The 20,955-nt window shown below is 39.2% G+C and overlaps 1 protein-coding gene across 1 annotated transcript; it reads right to left on the bottom strand.

Moving 5' to 3' along the window:
- Positions 1-745: 745 nt before the first annotated feature.
- Positions 746-20,733, bottom strand: LOC104353853 (rap1 GTPase-GDP dissociation stimulator 1-like). Its single transcript, XM_086467303.1, has 10 exons — positions 20,568-20,733; positions 18,237-18,365; positions 17,706-17,831; positions 16,913-17,056; positions 12,736-12,870; positions 9,022-9,147; positions 4,370-4,503; positions 3,338-3,464; positions 2,139-2,267; positions 746-879 (listed from the first exon to the last, which is right to left on the bottom strand). Exons 1-10 carry the CDS (start codon positions 20,731-20,733, stop codon positions 746-748), a joined length of 1,350 nt encoding a protein of 449 aa, XP_086323429.1.
- Positions 20,734-20,955: the final 222 nt, after the last annotated feature.

Consider the following 20,955-nt stretch of genomic DNA (forward strand, 5'->3'; position numbering starts at 1 on the left):
GCACTGCATGGACATTAACTGCAGTTTCTGGTGAACTTTGCTTTTACAGAGTCTCTTTCAAGGTTACAATAGCTGCAACTCTGAAATTAGGACAAGACCATCACCTCAGACGCTTAAGAATATAGCTCATGACACTAGCAGGTAAAAACTCAGAGATGAGCTTTAAAATTGGAAATAGGAGGGGGAGTTGGTTTAAAGGTACGTTTTGTGGTGGTTTAAACAGGTTTAGTTGACAGCTGGGCTCACAAGTTGATTCACAATGTGCAGAGATTGAATTGGTGCCTTTGCATTGTTTAAGCTGCAGCTCTCATAAATTCCGTTGTTTCAGGTTGCATGGTATAAGCTTGAGATTTTTTTGTAATGATTTTAAAGTCCCAGGGATATAAGAAAAAGTTGCAAGTGATACATTTTTAAGCTGCTTGGTTTTGTCAAATCGGGGTATCAGAAGTGGTAATTGCCTGATGCTTCTCATGTGATGTTTTCTAAGACCACTTGCTTGACAGGCCTTACTCTTACTGCTATGTGTTAATAGCTCAGTGAAGAGCAGCAGTGATGCAAGTATCTGTAGGCCAAATAGATGAGCAAATGAGTATTATTTTTTTTTATATGTACAGCTTTAAAAGCAGGAGCTGTACCTGGGCTTCAGTACTGTTGGTTATGTGGCAGCATGACAAATGCAAGGTAGGTTGGCAAAGCTGGTGTTTTATTGCATTTGACTCAGCAGCAGTGCAGGGAAGAAGGGAGGCTAGTGGGGTGTCTCTCCTCTCAAAATCTGTAATGTTTTGACAGCTTTCTTGACCACATTTGCATTGCTATGACTACAGAGTTGTTTGAGGGTTTCTGTAATCTTGTCCTCTTCTATTTCTTGTCTCAGATCACCTGAATGGGAGATGAAATGCTGACTTTTAGTGACATGCCATGGCTCCCAACAATTGCTGTAACATAAAAGTTTGGAGTACTTGCTGTTTAAAATGAGCTGTTTTAATCTCAATAAATTTCTCTTGTTAGATACCCTTTCAGCCATTGAAAGTATCAAACAGGTTAAGATTTTTTTTTTTTTTTTCCCTCCTGTTTTGAGTTCCAAGAACTGATTGAACAGAAGAAAAGCACTTAGTTGAAAATATAATACAGGGCAAGTTGTAGCATTTTTTTTTGCCTGTATGCTCTGTATGCTTTTTGTTAGCCTTTTGTATCAGTAAGATTCAACTCCTAGCATTAGTTAGTCTATAAAGTGCTAAGTATATATGTCTCTGGGAAAAAAGTCCTATAGATCACATCTGTTGTGTCAGTACTCTGTAGTAGCACTGAAGAATGCAAATGTTTATCTCTATTCCAATGTCTGCATGGCTACACAGGGAGAAAAAGAGTATATTGCAAAAGCCAGCTTGTCTGCCAACATAGGGTGGCTCTGAGATTTGAAAGTCAGCTCCTCTTGTGGCAGATCCTTGCCTGAGCACAACCGTTATTTTCAGTTTGCATGTTTTATGTGTTAAGATGTGAGAAACTGGCATAAGATCTTTGGACTCCTGGTTTCAAGATGGTGGTTCTTGATTAGTGTGCCACACATCCAGGATGAGTCTGATCTTGATCAAAGCATTCTTAAGTCTTCTCTTACTGTGGAATGAGAGAAACTGAAATCATATCCTTCATATGTCTTACTAAAAGTTGCTGTGCAAAGGCAGCATTGCCAAAATTGCTGTTTTATCTCAGCTTTCTGGTTTGCTTACAGCATAGGCAGAACAAATGTATGCCTGCCTGTGGAAGATTATACAGACTCTCTATTTCTTTGAACACAAAAATGCTGTGGTACGTACAGGACCTGGGACTGCTAGACATCTGTGCATGGTGAATTTGGACAAAGATGCTGGTATTCCAAGGCTCTAATTTTGCTATTTCAAGATTTGATTATGCCACTGACTCACTGGCATAAAGACTTTCTTTTTTTATTTGACTGATGGTTTAAGCAACTTTTCATAAAGAAAGAAGCTACTTGACTGGGATTTTTGATGATCAATAAAGATTGAATCTCTTTAATATCCTTTACTACTCACAGACTGAAGTATCACAGTAACAGAAAACGCTTGTGTTTTCATCACAAATGCCTGTCCTTTCATCATGGACAACTTCAAATGAAGTACCTGAATTAAGAAGTCTGCACAATAGACCCATTGAATTATATTTCACCTCAGGACTTGTATTGTGATCTTGTAGAAGTTTGTGTAAGCTCTGAACTATCTGCAATTCCTTAAAAGTTTCTTCAAGGGTTTCTGAAAGACAAGTAAAAAAATACCAGAGCTGTTAGCTGAAAAGAAGCTAGAAAGTGAACATGTTTGCTTTTTAAAAATAATATTGCTGACTGGCTTAAAGTAGACTATACAGGGATGTCTTGGGCATCTTAGTTTCTGTACTGGAGTATTTCTGTATTTTCTGTACATTGTTTCTTCACTGGCCTTGTTCTGGAAGATGGAACCTGTGTGCTGTATATTATATAAAATTAATCTCATAATAGATTAAAATTTGCAGTTATCAGTGCTAGAAGTGTTGATTCCTGTTAGTTGCCCAGTGAATTTGAGAGCCATAACGGTGGACTAGTCAGTAAAATGTGCTCTTTACTGTCTTGCTTGTTGGTATTGGAAATTCCAAATTTCAAGTTGACTATTTCTTTTGAATTTATCTTTTGATGTATGTAGATTTCTGTGGTGACTGTCTTTATTGTAATAAATTGAGACCCATTTTCAAATGTGATCAGTCATACAGAAAAACCCGACAGAAATTATACTCAATCTTTCTGAAAATTAGCTTGGTAAAAGTGGTTAGAGCCTTTACAGTTTTCTCATTTGTTTGATTTGCAGCTTCTACAGGGCCCTCTTGTCTATGCTTCTGCTTTATTTTCTCCTATATTCAAATGTCTGTCCTCTGAAGATTGTCCTCCATTTGTAGTCTTCATTGACAATTCACATCCATAATTTGTCCATAATTTTGTCTTTGTTTAGACTTTCCTGTCTTTTTCTGTAGTCTTCATCACCTTTACTTTCTATCTGGGCTTTTTTGTGTAGTTTTCTAGGATCATACCATGCTACTGAACAGATTGTGCCTGTCTATTCAACCTGGTTATTTGATTCTACCCTAAACAAAATCTTCAGGTGATTCCTGAAGCCTGTTGCTTCTGTGATCTGGATGGCTGACCTCCTTTGTTTCATGCTGAAGAGCTAAATCTAGACAAGAAATGTGAATTTTAAATTTTTTTTTTCTTACATGTATGTAGAATTAACAACACGATAATGTTTCTTAATAATTGAGGATCTTGCACAGATAAATGCTTTTAGGAGAGAAATACCTAAATCGATTGCAGATGCTATTGCCAAGGCATTCAGAGCCTCACTCTGCATGGCAGTGTGCTCACTTGTTGTCATGGAAACCAGATGCTTCACTCCTTGTGCCTCCTGGATGGCTTTGACCACTTCCTGTTAAGCAAAGGTAAATTATCACAGATGGAGATCTGACTTACGGATAAAGCAGAATGAAGAGAGAAATGAGATTGCACTCTTCAGCCTCTGAATTGGGGAAATTATTTGCCTGCTGCAATGCAAACTAATGATATTTGAAGATTAGAGATAATATTGCTTTTGGCACTGATCATACATGTCTGCTTAGGGCTGGCCTGATTTACTTGCAATATCAATACTTATAACTATGTATATGCCTATCTATAAGATAAAAATACATATATTTTGTTTCAAGAGTTTGTTTGACCTTATTCCAACTTTTCATTTCAAGTTTTCAAACTAGTGAAGATTAGTTCTACTTTATCGAAGCCTATGCAGATAGTATACTTTGTTTTATCACCGCCTCAAAGCAAAGCATGGTTGGGATGCCTGTGTATGATAGCATGATTTACAAGAGACAGGAGCCTGTTCTAATATGCCAGCAGATACAGATCACACCACATTCATCCATCACTAGGTAGATAAGTGGGCTTTTTGGAGCTCCTGGAGGGCTGACATTCCAGACAGGCAGGGCTGGGTTATCTTTGCCATTTTAATTTGAAATTTGAAACTAATATTTGTGGAAATAGAAAGGATTTACCTACTTACCATGTGTCAAGCCTTACTCAAGCAGGGTAAAAGTTGACAAGTGACAGTAAGTAACCACATTGCTTGTTTCTGTGGCTATGGAGAGCATTGCTTTCCTGCTCACCTCCCTCTTGCTGGTATTGAGGCAGACTAGAGGGGTTTTTACTGTGAAGTTTCATGTTTTAATGATAAAGCTGTATGTGCTGTTTGCCAGTTAACCCCTAGCTATATTGACAAGCTTTAAAAATATTTGAGAAAGATAAAGTAGAAACATATCAGACCAATAGTGCTCATACTTGGGATCTGTTGTGACACAGGATCGATGCTAGCAGCCGATTTGCTTCTCTGCCAGTGTGGTCGTTGGTATTGCACCACTGCACAAGTCTGCTGAGCAGCATGGGGTCTTGGCCCAAGGTTTCGGCCGCATCAGCTTGAAGAGAAAAACATCATCAGGAGACATTCAAAATAAGACTTCTCAGTCTTTCTGTCACAGAAATGTGAATGTAGAAGTAGCTAAGACCGTAGGCCTGAGCTCGGTATCCTCTAAGAGCTGTAACTAAAGCATTGGGCTTTTAAGGGATCTTGGAAATCGTTACCTGAGGAATGCCAGTTGTGTTAGGGCAACCCTTGGAAGTAAAGAACAAAGTAAGCTATTCTGATAAACATATCCTTTATAAGAGGCTGCTGAAGCAGGGCTTGAAGTGAGCAGCTTTATATCTTTGAAAGCAACTGTTCTGTTGCTATGCTGAAATCTTGACAAGGAGTGTCCCTTTCCAATTTGGTTTCTTGCACAAATTTAATCATGGGCTCTTCAGAGCCTGTTCCTGCTGTTTCAGTGTTCTCAGTAATGGTGATAATTACTGTTGGTAGGAAGGGGGAAGCCAAGTCTTAGTACAGAATTGCTGCATGTCTGTAATTGCATGTCTCAAGTCTTAAGAATGTGTGTTGAACTGTGTATTAGGCATCATCAAAACTTCTCCCAGAGTGTGGAGAAGCCTTTTAATTTGCATTCCCATGTGTTTCAGGAACTGTATCTCAAGGGTTGCTAGAAGTGTTTCTATATGGTTGACATTTGGAAAAAACCTCACTAGATAACTTTGCCTAAGAAGTGGAACTGTAATGATATGCTATGTGTTAAGGTTTGTTGCCACTAAGGGAAACTACTCCCAAAGCTTTTAGAAGTTCAGCAGCAAAAGGAAATTTATTCATGCTCTCTTAGTATTGCATCAGTCTAACACATGGTTCCACAGGAGTCTTGCTGCAGTTTAATAATGCATCTTTAAAGTGCTGCAGATCAAAAGTGACTGACTGATGGAAAGTGATTTCCTAAGCAAAGGAAAAATGCAGATACAAGGGTGCTGAGGATTCTGAAATACTCTATTTTAAGTAAATGTGTTAAGCAGAGGTTCAGCCCTGGGAACATCCTGGTAAATACTGTTTTAGCAATTTCAGTTAGTTGATTCTATTAATTACTTAAGACTTTGAAATTCTACATCTTGGTTCAGCTAGAATTTTCTTGTAAGTGAAGGGTACCAGTAGAAAGATAAAGTAGTAGTGTGCACAACTTAAGCTGCCTTTTTGTAGCAACTGAGTGCTCACCCATTTGGCTTTAAGCACGGAAGAGCAGTTCTGTAAACTGCTGAACAGCTGTTTGCATGTGTTCCAGTTGATCATGAACTGAAGATATAAATGCACAGCACTTCCAGCAAGGTACCAGATGTAGCAACTGAGAGGCAAGAGTAGTCACAGGACAGATGCTCGCTTTTGGTGTAGAATTATTCTATTTGCAAAAATATACTGTGGTTATAAGATTTAATTCAAATTTAGGAGTCTCATGTAGTTATTTGTAATTAAGGATTTTTCTTGTTGACTTCAGTTTGGTCATCTTGAGTCCTATCCCATGCCAGCTCCTCACCCCTCAATGCTGGAGGACCAGCGGAGATGAGCATGAAATGTGTGTGTGCTCCAAAGAAAGAAAGATGTGGTACAGGCCTTCATGGGAATTGTACATTCCCTAAGAAGGGCTATAAAGGGTCTGTGAGCTTTTTTCAATCTCTGCTTTTTCCAGTCTTTTAAAAATAGTTCCAGGCCTGAAAGGTGAACAGGGAGATCCATGCTCCTTTGTAAGGAAATTCAGAAAGGGGAAAAATGTGGGGAAAAGTCTGCATGGTTTTAAGATATTGGGAAGTTTGGAGCTTTGCTGAAGCAAAGACTAGAGGAAGAAGCAAGGCTAACGCCCATAACAGAAGGGATAGGTTTGGCTGAGAGGGGCATTACCCTGCTTCTGTTTCCTTACCTGTTCCTTTCCGTGTCTTGCATTTGTTTTGAGATATTCTGGAAAGGGTCAAATAAAGTGTGCACCAGGAGGTCAGTGTCAATAAACCACATGATTACTCTAAATACTTTGCAGAAACTGTGAGTCAACCTATATGCTTTCTATTTTGGGGAGGAAGGTGAGGAAGGATGGGCACTTCCTCTTTTGTTTGCCTAGTATGCTAAGGAACAATCCACAGGTCAAAATCCCACAAGGAATCTGGGAGCTTCTAGCCTAGCTGAACATCTTTGTTTTGAGGTAAGAGTTACTTGTTATTGCACAACCACCTGCATATTATCTCCTGTAACAGAAAGGTTTTTTAGTTTCTAGGTCAGATGTTACATGTTAGTCTGAGGCTATCATGGTAATCCAGTTTAGTACAGAAAGCTGAAAGAGGTGAGTGAGTGGTGCATGGAACCAGTCTAAGAGGTTTGTTCAAAGGAGGTGTCTTGACCCAGTTTGACAGGGACTTCCTGGTATCTACTAGTAATAGAGCTCTTTGAGATAAAACCCAATTAGTTACTCTTAACAGGAACAGGAGGATCTTTTGACTTACAAAACACCAAATTTGAATAAATTATGTGTATGGTTGAACTTTCAGTTGAGCTGAAAGTCCTTTGGCTGTTGAAGTGCACAAATGCTTCTGCTCCTCTGAAGCAAAACAGTGCAAAACCCAGGAGTTAAAAATTAACATCTCTTTAGTGTAATAAAGCTGACAAATCTGCCTGCAGTTTTCTATGGTTAGAAAGAAACCTACCTCTTCTAGTCTGTAGGCCTCAGCATGCCCAGTGATTGTTGGAGTAATGAATTTATACTAGATAATACAATTAACTAATTTGGTGTGGACTTCTTAATAATGTGTATTTGTAAGAGTTTCAGGCTTAGTTAATTAAGGGTGATGTTAGCTCGTGGGTAAACAGGATAGGAAGTAATTAAAGGTGGGAGAATTGTCTGCTTTAAATAGACAAGAGTGGTAAATATTGAGTAATCTACATCTTCTTTTTCTGCTCTATGCTTTGATATCCGTAGTGTTTCACATTCAGAAGTTGTACCATTTTGTGCCAAATTCTGACTTCATCCTAGGGCTGGTAAATAGCATTGAGTAAAAAAAAAAAAAAAAAACCAAACAAGTGTTTGATTGAGATCTGTGTTGTTATGATGTTTCAAATTTAAAAACTAAATGGCCTCCCCTGTCATAATTCAGGTATATCTTTGGAGAAATGACCTTTTAGTGACTTCCTTCAAAGCCTAAGAGGAGGCTGTTTTTGTATATTATCCAATGTCCATTTCCTGCTGTCGTGGAATAAGTGAAAGCAGCTTTTTACTGGACTGGAATCAATGAAAATCAATGAGTGTTAGATCTAAATTTTCTATCACATATTCATCTGAAAAGGATGCAAGTAACTGCCATATCACAGTGGTATCTGCAGTGATGTAAATAAGTGCAGCATGGAACGTAGGAGAGTGAGGTGTCTTCCCCTTCCATAGAACTAACAAATTTGTGATTTCAGTTGTTCCACTTGTCAGTTCCTGTTGCAAAACGAACATAACTTTTCTGATTCTGTTTTTGACCTGTTTCTTGTTATTTCTGCATGTTAAGGTGGTCTGTACTGATTAGTGTTCTAGAGCAGCTGCTCTGGTGATAGGAAAGAATTAGAACACTTACAAAAAAAAAAAAAAACCCACCACAAACAAAAACCAACAAACAAACACCACAACTTTTTTTGTGTTATACTCTGGTAAGAAGCTAGATAAGTCTAAGGATAAATGAACATATTGTAGTAGATTTTAATGTAATTCTGACATTGTGTATGTTTCTCAAAATGGAACTATATTCATACAGTGGGTATTGTTGCCTTTGCATACTCACCTCTGTGTAAAACTGAATGAAATGCAGGTAAATAATCCCATATTTCAACATGAAAAGCAAGTTCAACATTCCACATTAACATAAGGAAAAACTTTTTCACTTCAAAGGTGACAGAGCACTGGAACAGGCTGCCCAGAGAGGTTGTGGAGTCTCCTTCTCAGGAGACATTCAAAACACTCCTGGGTGCGTTCCTGTGTGACCTTCTCTAGATGGTTCTGCTCTGGCAGCAGGGTTGGACTAGGTGATCTTCTGAGGTCCCTTCCGACCCCTAACCTGTGATTCTGTGATTTGAGCCACACCAGCAAGGTAAACCTGGCAACATATACAGAGCGACTGCATGACTAGTAGAAACTAATTTCTCCTGCCTCTCTCCACACAAGCTCCCCTTGATCCTTTTATATTCTGCCGTTCTGTTGATTTCCTTTCCTGTGATTTGGCACTGTAACTCCTTAGCCTGGCTCTTTTTCCATCATACTTGTGCCTTGCTGCTACATTGCTGGTGAAAAACATCTTTTACCCCTTTGCCGTTTCTCACTGACTACTGGAGATTCTTCAGTTTGGTTTGTTTCTTATCTGCCTCTGAGGCTGACGAGGTCAGTATGGAAGCCTTGCAGCCTCTGGCAGTCGTCTCTTTGGAACCTCTCCAGATTGAGTGGAATTAGGTGAGCAGGACACTTAGCCTGTAGTCTCCTTTCACATCCGTTGTCTTGCAGGGGAAGGGGAGGAGGGGATTGTATAGTTGACATCAGTAAACTTTAACTTACCTTGACCATCTACTAACATCCGTAGCGTTCCAAGAAGTTTAAACTGCACAGGAGGCATCTCTGACCTTAGAAGTGCCTGAATCCGTTCTGCCACACCTTCCTCCAGCATTTGAACCTTGTTAACAACTAGAAAATGGAAAAAAGGTGACAATGTGAAACTCAGTAACTATACAAACATCTGAAAATGTTGGTATGACATAACTGTTCTGAATTGTATGCTCAGTTATGCTCTTAGCAAAAGGTTTGACTTGTTAGAGCACTCAGAAATGAAGTCAGGACTACCTGACTGTTTAGGCTTCTCTTTTGAGCTAAAAACTTCCTAGGAATCACTGTTATGCTATTTTAGTTACTTTTGATCTCAGCCCTGCGTGGAACAAAGTACACAAAAAAGGATAAACACAGCATTGTTGTTTGTCTTCCTTTTTTTAGTTGTGATAGATTAACTGCCCACTTGCCTGCTCACATGAGTGAGCCTTTCCAGTGCTTCCTTATCTTAACTGAACTGGGTGGCAGAAGTGACTTATGAAGCCATATTTCTTGAGAATTAATTTTCTTTTCGTATTTGAGCTCACTGATCCCCTGTTCATGCCTTTGTGCTTTCCTCTCTTAATTCTATGATCTTTGCTCCAGTTAGTACAGTAATCCATGCTAATAATCAGAAGCTTGTCTGGACAGAGTCCTAATGCTGCTTAACTGTGCTACCAAAAGGTGCTTCCCCCAGAGCAATTCTCTTCCTATTTCTGCATGCCTCTTTTTGAGGCAGGGGAGTGACAGGACAGTGAAATTAAGGGAATAACCATTCTATCCTTTCCTCCTTCTATTGCGAAAATTGAGAAGCAGACACTGTTAAGTAACTTGGTCTTAATGTCCTTGTTTTTCAGTGGCACAGACTGACTCCGTTCACTAAAGCATAATGACTTTTTCCACTGTGGGTGGTTTTTTTTTTTATAAACACTTGTTCTCTTTTAAGATCACTACTTGAAGACTTCCCCTGTGCTTATTTGCAAGTGTTGGCCCATACTTGTTTCACTTATTTGGACTTGCACTCGGTCATTTTCTTGGTGGGTTTTTTGTGTGTTTTTTTTTCCCCCCCAGGTAGCAGACTATATTGTAGAAAGTGATAGAGTTTGTGTATTTCTGAAAGTGATGTATTATTGTGAGGGAATGTCTTGCAGCATCCGTATTCTGATGTTTTTACGAATTGATGAGGAAAAATACAATGTAGGAATAGCATTTTAAGTGCTATGCATTGCCCACATGCTTGGAAAGATTTAAAATGGTTTGTATTAGACTTGAACAGAACAGATAACCAAAATAGACTCTGTATTGATACATTGATATTTTATGATTCAGAGTTGAGTCTTTTAAATACAGCTGCAAAGAACATTAAAATCTACTGGTACTGTGTGTAGCAGGCAGTGATACAGGGGTGAAGGTGTAGGTTGCAACCCATTTTTCTGGAGTTTTAGATCCTATAATCTTTGCAAGATCAGCTGTGTTCATTGCTTTGTTAAGGAACTCCCAGGGAATGCCTGGGCTGCCCTGGCGAAAGTGGGCCTTGGTATTTGTTGAGAAAAGCATGGTACACCCTTTGGCTTATAGGAAAAAATCCACTTTTCATTCTAATAAAGATAGTTACATTTTGCCTACTAAACTACTCTCCTAATTTCAGCTGGATAGCTCTCCATGATTTTTTCATGATTCTATGATTATCTTCTAATAGCTCTGTGTTAGGTTGTAACTGATGTAGCTGATATGCGTGGTTGAAATACTGCATACACTGTTAGCAGCAAAAAGCAATTTGCACAGGTCTCTGCTGATGTGAATGGTGGTAGAAAATCTCTTCACAGAGAAATAAAATATACATAGAAGCAGTGAGGGGCTCGTGGTATGAAATATGTTAAAGTACTGAAAGACACACATAGCTGGCTGTTATGATCCAGAGGATGTGATAATGCTATAGGCCAAACTAAATAAAACACTTGAGACCATATCAAAAATAAGTTGAAAGAAATAGGTGAAGTTCTGAAGAGAGCTATCTGCAAGAAGAAATGAGAATGTATCAGGTTCTAAAAAGTAGTGGAGGCCAAGTAGAAACTAGTATATTCTGGGGCTGTGACTTGTTCAAAGCAATGGATATGTATAAAACCATTAAACCAAGCATACTGGTTAGCTTGCATAATAAAATTGGCAGACAACTTCAAGTTCTCTTATTTTCAGAAAATAACATTGTGTCCTGGTTTTGGCTGGGATAGAATTAATTTTCTTCCTAGTAGCCGGTACAGTGATGTGGTTTCGATGTAGCATGAGTATAACATCGATAGCACACTGCTTGCTCTTGTTACTAAGTAGCACTTATCCTAAGCTAAGGATTTTTCCATTTCCCATGCTCTCGCCAGTGAGCAGGTGTACAAGAAGCTGGGAGGGAGCATAGCCAGGGCAGCTAACCTGAGCTGACCAAAGGGATCTTCCATACCACAGGATGCCATGCTCAGTATGTAAACTGGGAGGAGTTGGACGGAGCGGGGGGGCAGATTGTTTCATGGGCATTGGTCAGCAGGTGGTGAGAAATTGCATTGTGCATCACTTTTCTTGAGTTTTATTTCTATCTTCCTTTTCCTTATTATTATTATCTTTTGTTGCTATTACATTTAATTTTATTTATTAAACTGTTTTTATCTCAACCCATGAGTTTTACTTTTGTTTTCCAGTTCTCCTCCCCATCTCACTGGGAGGGGAGAGGAGTGACTGAGCAGCTCTGTAGTGCTTAGTTGCTGGTTGGGGTTAAACCATGACACATTGGTGTCATGCTTTTCTCTGGAGTACTGTATAGCAGTGTAAGGACTGCATTGCGGAGTACTGTACTGGTAAGTCTCTAGCAAAACAGTTTTGGCCTGTATTGCACAATTCCATGGAAGCAGTAAATTTGAGATGAGAAGCAGCACAATTTTCTGATGAGTGTTAAAATATCATAAGAGTAGAGAATTATAGCATTGTAGCATCATTTGGATTGGAAGAGACTTTAATGTTCAGCTGATCCAACCCCCCTGCAGTGAGCTGGGACATCTTCAACTAGATCAGGTTGCTCAGAGCACTGTCTGGCCTGACCTTGAATGTTTCCAGGGATGGAGCATCTACCACCCCTACTCCAGTGTTTGACAATCCTCATCATAAAAAACATTCTTCCTTATATCTGGTCTAAATCTACCCTCTTTTAGTGTGAAACCATTACTCCTTGTCCTATTGCAACAGGCACTACTAAAAAGTCTGCTCCCATCTATCTTCTGTGCCCCCATCTTTCTTTTTAAGTGTGTTACAAAGGCTGAATTTGCAGTGAATATTGGCTTCATAGAAAAGGAGCAGACTTATGAAATCTTTACCAGCTGTGATGTGATAGCTCCACCTCATACTCTGTATTTTAAGCTATAAAACCTGTTCTGCATTTTTGTCTTGAACTGCTGTATGCTGTTAATATGAAATAATTTCAGCAGCTGGCAACGAGATCACACTTTATTATATTTAGACCCTTTATGTAGATGAGAAGTCCTGATGAATTATTCAAATATATATGTCTCTGCAGGGAGAAAAAAAAGGTCAATTTCCCCTCAAAATATGAGGTACTGGAATTGGTGACTTGGACAGAGCTGCACAGATTTCCATTAAATGACCTATCTTTACAAAGAATCACAGTAAGTCAGTTGTACAGGTCTGTACCTGGTATAGCAAGGTTTCGAAGGGCACTGAGGGCAGCATGTTGAACAGAGGTGTCCCCACTCTCCACATGTTTCTCCAAAAGATCCAGAAGTTGATGTATGATTCCCATATGTACCATTCGTATACAGTTGCCATCTGAAGAAAGGGGCAAAACCAAGCAGGTGGGAGAGACAAGAAACACAATGATAGAAATTAATCATGCCAATTGAGAATTCAGGGAGTCTGTCTTGACTATTTTCATGTCTTAATAAGATTGAGACTATAGCTTTTGCATTGCTTTTTACAGCCTTCAACTCTCTAGAGATAAGTGAGCATCAGCCACCTGTGAACTGATGCTGAGACACCCTCTAGTAAAGCTTAGCTTAAGAGAACTTTGTAGGGACAATCACTGTCAAATTCAAAACAAAAGATTCTCCAGTCAATTTCTTCCTCGATACTGCTTTATTTTCCACTATATATGTGATGGAATACTGGTGGCATTTTCCATTCCTCCAAAGGATATCTTTAATACTCAAATTTTGCTATTCTACTGGTTTAAGAGACTATTGTGAGACCAGAGATCTTACCCAGCAATGGTGAGTCTGATTACTGGTTTTGTACTGCTGTTACTCCTTGTATTAAATCGAATAAATTGTCGTTAACTAATCATTGAAAGAATCAGGCCTAGGTTTTTCTTATGTGTTTTGAGAAACACTTTCTGAAATGAGAAGTCTAATTGTGTTGCACTCATATGAAGCTAGGAAAATGAGTTGACCTAGAGAGTTCTGATCTGCTTAATGCTGGTGAAAGAGCAGATTTGTACATTCCAAAGAACTATCATGTTGCCTAGTACTTGCTCTGCAGTATTTTGTCAGTGTATGTCTATATCTCCCTATCTCTTTGAGAACTTGCCGTGCAGAGATGACAGCTCTTTTCTTATCAGAAGCTACTTAGCTCACCTTGATAGGAAATGAGAAAGTGTTCTCCTAAAGAGCAAGAGGAAACCCTCCATATTACAGTCTGCATCCTTCCTGAAGTAAGTGTTTGAAGATGCCACTTAGCAAATATTTTTCTGCATTTTATTTTATGTGATTGATTAAACCTCAAGAGAAGCATATTGCTGACACTAGTCAACATTTCCTTATTGCTGTCCTGATACCACATGAATACTGTATGTTAAAACACAGCAAAACAGTGTGAATACTATATAGGAAGACCACATCTTCACCTGGAATAAACAATTATTCACACAACTATACAGATGTCATGCAAATTCAGAATCTGGCTAAAATCAGCTTGAGGTGCTTCTTGTGGTACTAACTGCATGCCTAAGATGATCAGACTTCCGATTTTAGTGTGTATACCACTTTAAAATGGCTCTAGTAATTTTAACACCTTTTCTGGTTTGAATGTAATTTCCATCTCAAAGTAACAGAAACTTCTCCATGTTGTATTTTGAACCAATACCTACTATTCCTTTAATCTCTTAGCATTTCAGTTAGTAGCATATTTTTTTTTCCCCTGTATTACTACATATGTTAAAGAAGAATTTGTCAAATGCTTAGAAAATGTAAGTGGATATTTTAATGAGAACTGTTAGTATGTGAAATAGTTCAAATTCTACTAATGGAAAAAGATTTTTATACCAATTTATGTATACATTCTCTAAAGCTGATGTTTTTCCTTGTGATTCCTCAAATGTTCTCTTGCCTGGTCCTAATTTTTGGAGATCAGAGTATATGAGGAAAATTGTCCAATCCACTTTAGGAACAGGTTCTCTAGGAACAGACCATCTCTTTTGGTCTAACAGAATTCTACAGGTAAAATAATTTGATCTTCGTACAGAGTAACCTTAATTGAACTTAATTTCTCTTCTCCCCCCACCTTTCAGACCAAAGAATGGCAGAGCATTTGTAGTAAAGTGCGAACAGGCAGAACCCATTAGTGGCTGCCTTGCTTTGATTGTCACAGAGCACCAAATTGGTCTTCTCTCCTGTGGATTTTTTTGCTTAGATAGAAACAGAATCTTCAGTTTAATGGCTCATCGTTAAAGTCTGATAGGAACAGCCACGTTCATAGCTGCAAAAGCTGTCTGTCATCTTTTCACTGCCTCAGAAGTCGTTTGATGCTGAGATCAGATTTCCATAGGACTTTTTTTTCTTCTTAGATTAAAGGCTGTGCATACATCAGTGGCACATACTGGGGCCTGAGAGGGATTATTCACTTTTTCCACATGAAACATTTAATGGGGTTGTGGGGGAGATGGAGGGAGAAGAGTGAGTGACAAAGCAAGCCATTCAGCTGAGTAAACTGAAGATAGCCGGTTTAAAGGCACCGAGGGCATTTCTGTGGCCTTTGTAGAACTGTAATGCACAATGATTGATTCAGAGCAAGGTATAAGACAAGGAAGAAAGGGAGTCTGGAAAGGATGTGGGGGGAAAGTGGAGAGATGTGTATGGTAGCTTGCTTTAAAAAAAAAAAGAGACTGGCTAGCTAAACATTCAGACAGATGTGAGGGAATCTTTTATGGTAATCAAGCACATATTAATGTAGAAAGTTGAGCAATGTTGAAAAAGCTCCTTTTTGTTAATTGCATTTGAACCCAGTACAAAAAGTACTGTGTAATTTATCAGTGAGAAAGGATAGAAAACATGGTGGGGTATCTTCTGCTGACTGATTCAGCACAGCATGCCTTCCAGGAGTGTTTATAAGAGTCTCTCTGTGTTTCTATCTGCATAGTATTAAGGCTCATTGCTTTCTATAATAGAATGGCTTATCTTGAGATGTCTGCCCTCCCCCCCCCCCCCCCCCGCCATCTGTCTGAGTAACCCTCACTTCCTGAAAGTGACTTAAAACATCAATAACTGTGTGTTATTTTTTATTTATATTTCAAGCAAATGTATTTGAAACATTTCCAAAGTCTCCACTCTAATAATGTGTGATTTAGGGAGGAAAAAAAGTGTAAGCTTGCATACCTGACCACCCCATTTTTTACAATTATGTCCCTCAAACTACTTCAATATCATTAGCATCTGTCACTTAGGGGCATGCAAGTTTCCAGTCTGCGGAAGACCAAGAATGTTACTGTTTCAGAGCCAGGGAGCAATAAAATCTAATAGTGTTGCTTTTCTCTCCACTCACAAACAATGACTTTCCATCTTGGAAGGGTAGAGAATAACCGCCTTTACCATTTTTTGTAAAATTAGTAGTACCCATTGCTCCTGTCTCTGTAGTTGCATATGTCTGGATGTGATGCAAGTACCAACATTCTGAGAGAGGATGCCACATCCCTTAGCAAAAAACTTTTGCATGTACTTATCAGTGGCATGATAAATAGTGAGAACATCTCATCTCTCTTTATAATTAGCCCCAAAGTGAACTGTTCTGTCTTTGGGGAGATTCGAATCACTGATGACTTAGATTGTTGTTATAGTTAATAATTTAAGATCTTTAAGTTTTTGATTGCTTTAGTATTGGGGCTCATGGGATGCAGTATAAGTGTCCAGTTCTTGATGTTTTATTCTTTAATCTGTATTGCCCAAAATACGAAATAGCAGGGCCACCTAACCAAAGTTGCTATTAGGTCTTCAGCCTTTCTATGTTGTTCCTGAAAGCAGCTTAAAGACTTAGTGAAAAATCTATGTCAGCAATATATGTAGCCTGTTTCTCATAGATAGATGCAGAACTTAAGTTACAAAAGTTCTTACACTTCATTTGTTAATCCAAATGTTTGAAGCTTGTACACAAATTTGGAATAGCGGATGAGGAAACATGAGTAGTTCCATACCATGTGAACTTAATCTGATGATTAGCTTTAAATTTAGAATTGACTCTTAGGCCAGCTTTGAAAGTAAAATTACAGAAGCAGGGTGTGAACTGTCAGCCACAGGTACAGCCACAGTGGCGTGACGTTCTTGTGCTTGCATTGGTGTTCTGCGTAGGAGCAGTCACAGTGGTATTGGATGACTGGAGGCAACATATGTATGTGCTTGAAGGGGAGCATGGCAATGTGAGCGCTAGGCTCCTATAAAAAGTGAAAAGGTGGTGTCTGAGAAGAATTTGCCTAAGGATTATGAAACAGGTTGCAGATGTGTCCCTGTTAAGGAAATGAAACAGAGCAGATGGCAACTCCTCTGCCAAGGGGACTTTTTGATGTTGTTTCTTTATGTGTTTGGACTGTCAGTGTTCCCTTTTTTACCTCCAAGAAGCAGAGAGACAATGAGATCTGATGCAGCCTTCACAATGCATGTATCTTCAGCTCGTGAACTACTCTGGAGCCTCAGCAGGATCTCGGACAGCACCTCTTGCACGCCTGCCTCCACCAACTGCACTTTCAGAGCATCTGTAGAGATCACAGTAAAAGCACACTAAAAGCTTCTGGGGTCTTTGCTGAAGTGTTTCAAACTAGGAAGCTAAATCCTTGAACTTCAGCCAGTCTTTTTTCAGGTCCAGTTACTGGTTTGGTTTTGTTTGTAACAGATATTCTGGTGCTAGGATGACACTAAGGCAGAGTGAGCAAAGCTTCTGCATTGATCTTTGACGTTTCTTGTATTGCCAGTCATGAGTTTTCTTTCTTGAGAATCTGTATTTGGTATCTAGATATTTCTAGTAGATTCTTATTGGTGCTTGTTACACCACTGCTTAGAGTAGACTTCTATGATATTTGGATGATGGGGGTTTTTTATAAAAACCCAATCTGTCTAGTCTGCTTTCCTGTTATACACCATTGAGAATTTTAGTTTGAATCTGCTGTCTTATGGATCAAGTGAAACAGAGTGCAATGCTACTATCTCCCTCCTTTCTTTGTTGCCTCGCTTATTAAGCTTCAAAGTCTTGCTTGGGCTAAGATTCCATATGCTCTTGCGGCTTATTTCTACTGAAGGGATTGCTGGTTCCATTAATGGGTCCCATGGCAAACCTGGAACCCAGAGCTTAAGCTAAGCACCAGTACCCTGTCTCCCTTCATTCCCCCAAGCTGAAAGGAGCCTTACCATTTTCTGCAAGTGCTTGCAGGACCTCAAAAACAATTTCTAATCTCTCATGGCTCTCTGCTCTTCTCAGTTGTTTCACCAGCTGTTCAGCAACCTTTGTCTTGCTTAGAGCTTCCTTGGCTGTATCTGTGTATATTGTAAAGTCATTTTTTTTAACATTTAAACAGATAAAGAAACATTCAAAGTGTATCTCCCTGTAACCTGAAGTGAGTAGACACTACTTTGATTTTGAATGCTTTTTCTGTTTTTATAGATGCTTCTGTCCCTTTGCACAGCACTGAGACAGTAAAACTCTACTCATCCCTTCTCCCCCTGCCCTTCTTTCTTTAACACTATTTTTGTGTAATTCCAGTAGCTATGGCCTTATAATAGCTGTCAAATTAATCCTAGCTTAGTTCCACTAACTCTTACAAATCCGTCAACACCCAACAAAACCCCCCCACAAACATGTGGGTGTTCTGCATGTGCATGGAAAGGCAGTGACAGTGTGAAGGTTATATTTTGCTCCAAGATACAAAAATGTTTACTTACCCAGGTCTGCAAGATTGCATAAGGCCAATAGATCAACATGGACAAGTGGTTCACTCTCTGCATAATCAGTTAATATTCGGACTAATGATGTGATTACTCCTACCTTCACCAGCTCTTCGCGAAGATCCCCTGGTAATAGTAAGCATAGTAGTTAAAGGTGATTAAATAGGGACCAATTAAATCAGTAAAAATGGTCCAACTGAGATGCTTTGCAGCAAGATAGTCTGGTTCTTTCTCACATTCTTAGAATTCGTTACAGCATTTTTGCTGTGAGTTGAGGCTAATGCGTGTGTGTGGGAAATGCAGGTTCAGGACAGTTTTGGTAAACCTGCTGGTTCTACTTTGACTCAAGGAATTAAGCCACTGTGGAAATACATATGGGCAATTGCATGAACATCTCTACTACTAGTGCAGCTTCTAAAGTGAATTCTGATGGACTATACCTCTTGGTATGTGTCTGAATTGAGTGAGGAAGAGACAGTTGGCTTATTTTCTCTCAGGGAATGGGAATCTCAGCCTCATTGTCCAATGATGCTTTTTGTCCTGAAGGGCAGGGAGATGGGACTGGAAACCCAAGATAAAGCATAGTTTAGTGATGACTCTGCTTTCAGGATCAACAGTGTTCTGGCTCATATAGCAAATGTCCATACAGCTGCTTTCTGTATGTTAGAATAATGATTTTTTTTTTCTTTAAAAAATTCTTTGTAGAACAAGACACCTTACTAATACCTGGGCTATTATAAGATACGACTGAGAGACAGGCTGCTTATAAGTTGGTCTAGGGGAGTTATATTCTTCCAGTTTTTTGAATGCTAGTTGCTCAGCACGTAGGGGATCTTGGAATGCTGGAATTCAAGATATCTTTGGAACTTGTATAGGTGGAGTAAGGTTCTCAATCGGGTGTAAATTCATGTGACTTAAGGGAAGTCGAAGCACAGTAAGTAAAAGTTGGTTTGGTCCTGGTTCCCAGTATACTAACTACAGTTGTCTCCATCCACATGAAGAATTGCTGAGGAAAACACTGATTAACTGTTTTCTTTCTTTCCGTAGTTTGTCTTGTAATGAAAGCTTAATATCAAAAATGACTTTGAGAATGCCAGAAACTGTGAAATACAAAGTTGGATAGTGATAGTTGCTTGACAGTACAATGACACAGCTTTTGCAGCAGTGTCTTGCTGAGAGCTAGACTGCAGCTTGGGTGACAGCATGTGTGAGAGACACCAGAAAGTGTCTGGGTGCTATTGTGACATACACAGTTGTATTTCAATCAGGGAATTGCTGAAGTTAATTTTTCTGTGATGTATTTATTGCTGTGTTAGTAATAGAAATTATTTAAGCATGTATGTTAGTCAGAGTCATCTTTGTCAAATCTCTGCTGGGCCTGTGTTCTGAGAGAAACGAAGCGTATTTGCAGTATGGCTGCAGTCATGCTGGTGTACAACAGTTGCATGAGCCTTGCATGTAATCATATGGGGAAGGTGTTTTTTTTTAAACTAGTATGTGGCATTCCTTGGCAAATACATGTAATTTGCAGGGGGCTAGTAGAATCTACACCAAGTACCTATCATGCATGGATTTCATGGGAGCAGTGCAGGGAGGCAAACCCATAGCTTTCTAGATAAAGTTACACAAGTCCACACTAGAAAGATAAGAGAAGGTAGGTTGAAGGCAGAGGGAAATGGATAGAAGATACTGGGTGAAAAGTGTTCCGTATTACCTCCAGTATGCAATAAATATTTTTTGTCATTCTGGGAATTAAAGGTAAAAGAAAAATCTTAAACTGTTGGGGCAAGTAAATGAAAAGGGTTTAATTTGTGACACCAGCAGGCAAGCTAGTGTACTGGCTTTATGCAAAAATCTGGAGCATGACAATCTCCTATGCAAGCAGTGATCCTCAGAGAAGGCCATGCTTTGCATAGATAATTGCCTGGGTATTTTTTAGAGTATTTTTTTTGACACACTTATTAAGCAAGTGCTTTGCTTTATAGACACTATTATTACTTTGGAAGAAGACAAAGCCATTCAGGATTTGGGCCCAAGGCAGTTCTGCAGTATTAAGATATGTATGAGGCTCTGCTGCTTTTGTAGTTGTAGAGCAGTTCTGACAAACATCTGTCACCTTGAAGCCAAAAATACAGTGGGAAACACAGAGTTTAGGAGGTGTTGGGGATACATTCAGTCTGGTGTCTGTGAGCTGTGTGAATTGTATATCTAACTGGAGGCTGAAGTGCATTGTGCACTCAGGTCTCATAAAATTAGTATGAGTTACAGGTTACAATGCCTTATGCCTTACAGCTAGGGAAAATGGGATTCTCTCAAGTCAATACTTACGATTATCATAACAGATACGGCCAATAGCTCTTCCAGCATGAAGCAACATTTCTTGGTCTGTGCTCTCCAGCAAAGGTATCAAAGTTAGAACCAAATTTGCTTCAATACATGGTTTCTTCATTTCCTCTGTAGGTAAAGGAGAGGGGCTTGTGGGTTTTTTTGCCATGTTGAAATAAAGTAATTGCAAGACCAATAGCTGGTAGCCATGAAACAAAACTCAAGACTGGAAACATAGAGCTAACGTGCTATAATATGTCCTATAGTAACAATTTACAACGTACCATTCTTGGCTATCTCTGAAAGCACCTGGGCTGCTTTCACGGCACATCGTGGATTGCCCTTCAGGATTTTTGCCAAAGTTACAAAGATTCCACTCTCTCTGAGTAGG

The sequence above is a fragment of the Leptosomus discolor genome, chromosome 6 (assembly GCF_034619465.1).
Source record: "Leptosomus discolor isolate bLepDis1 chromosome 6, bLepDis1.hap2, whole genome shotgun sequence".
NCBI lineage: Eukaryota > Metazoa > Chordata > Aves > Leptosomiformes > Leptosomidae > Leptosomus > Leptosomus discolor.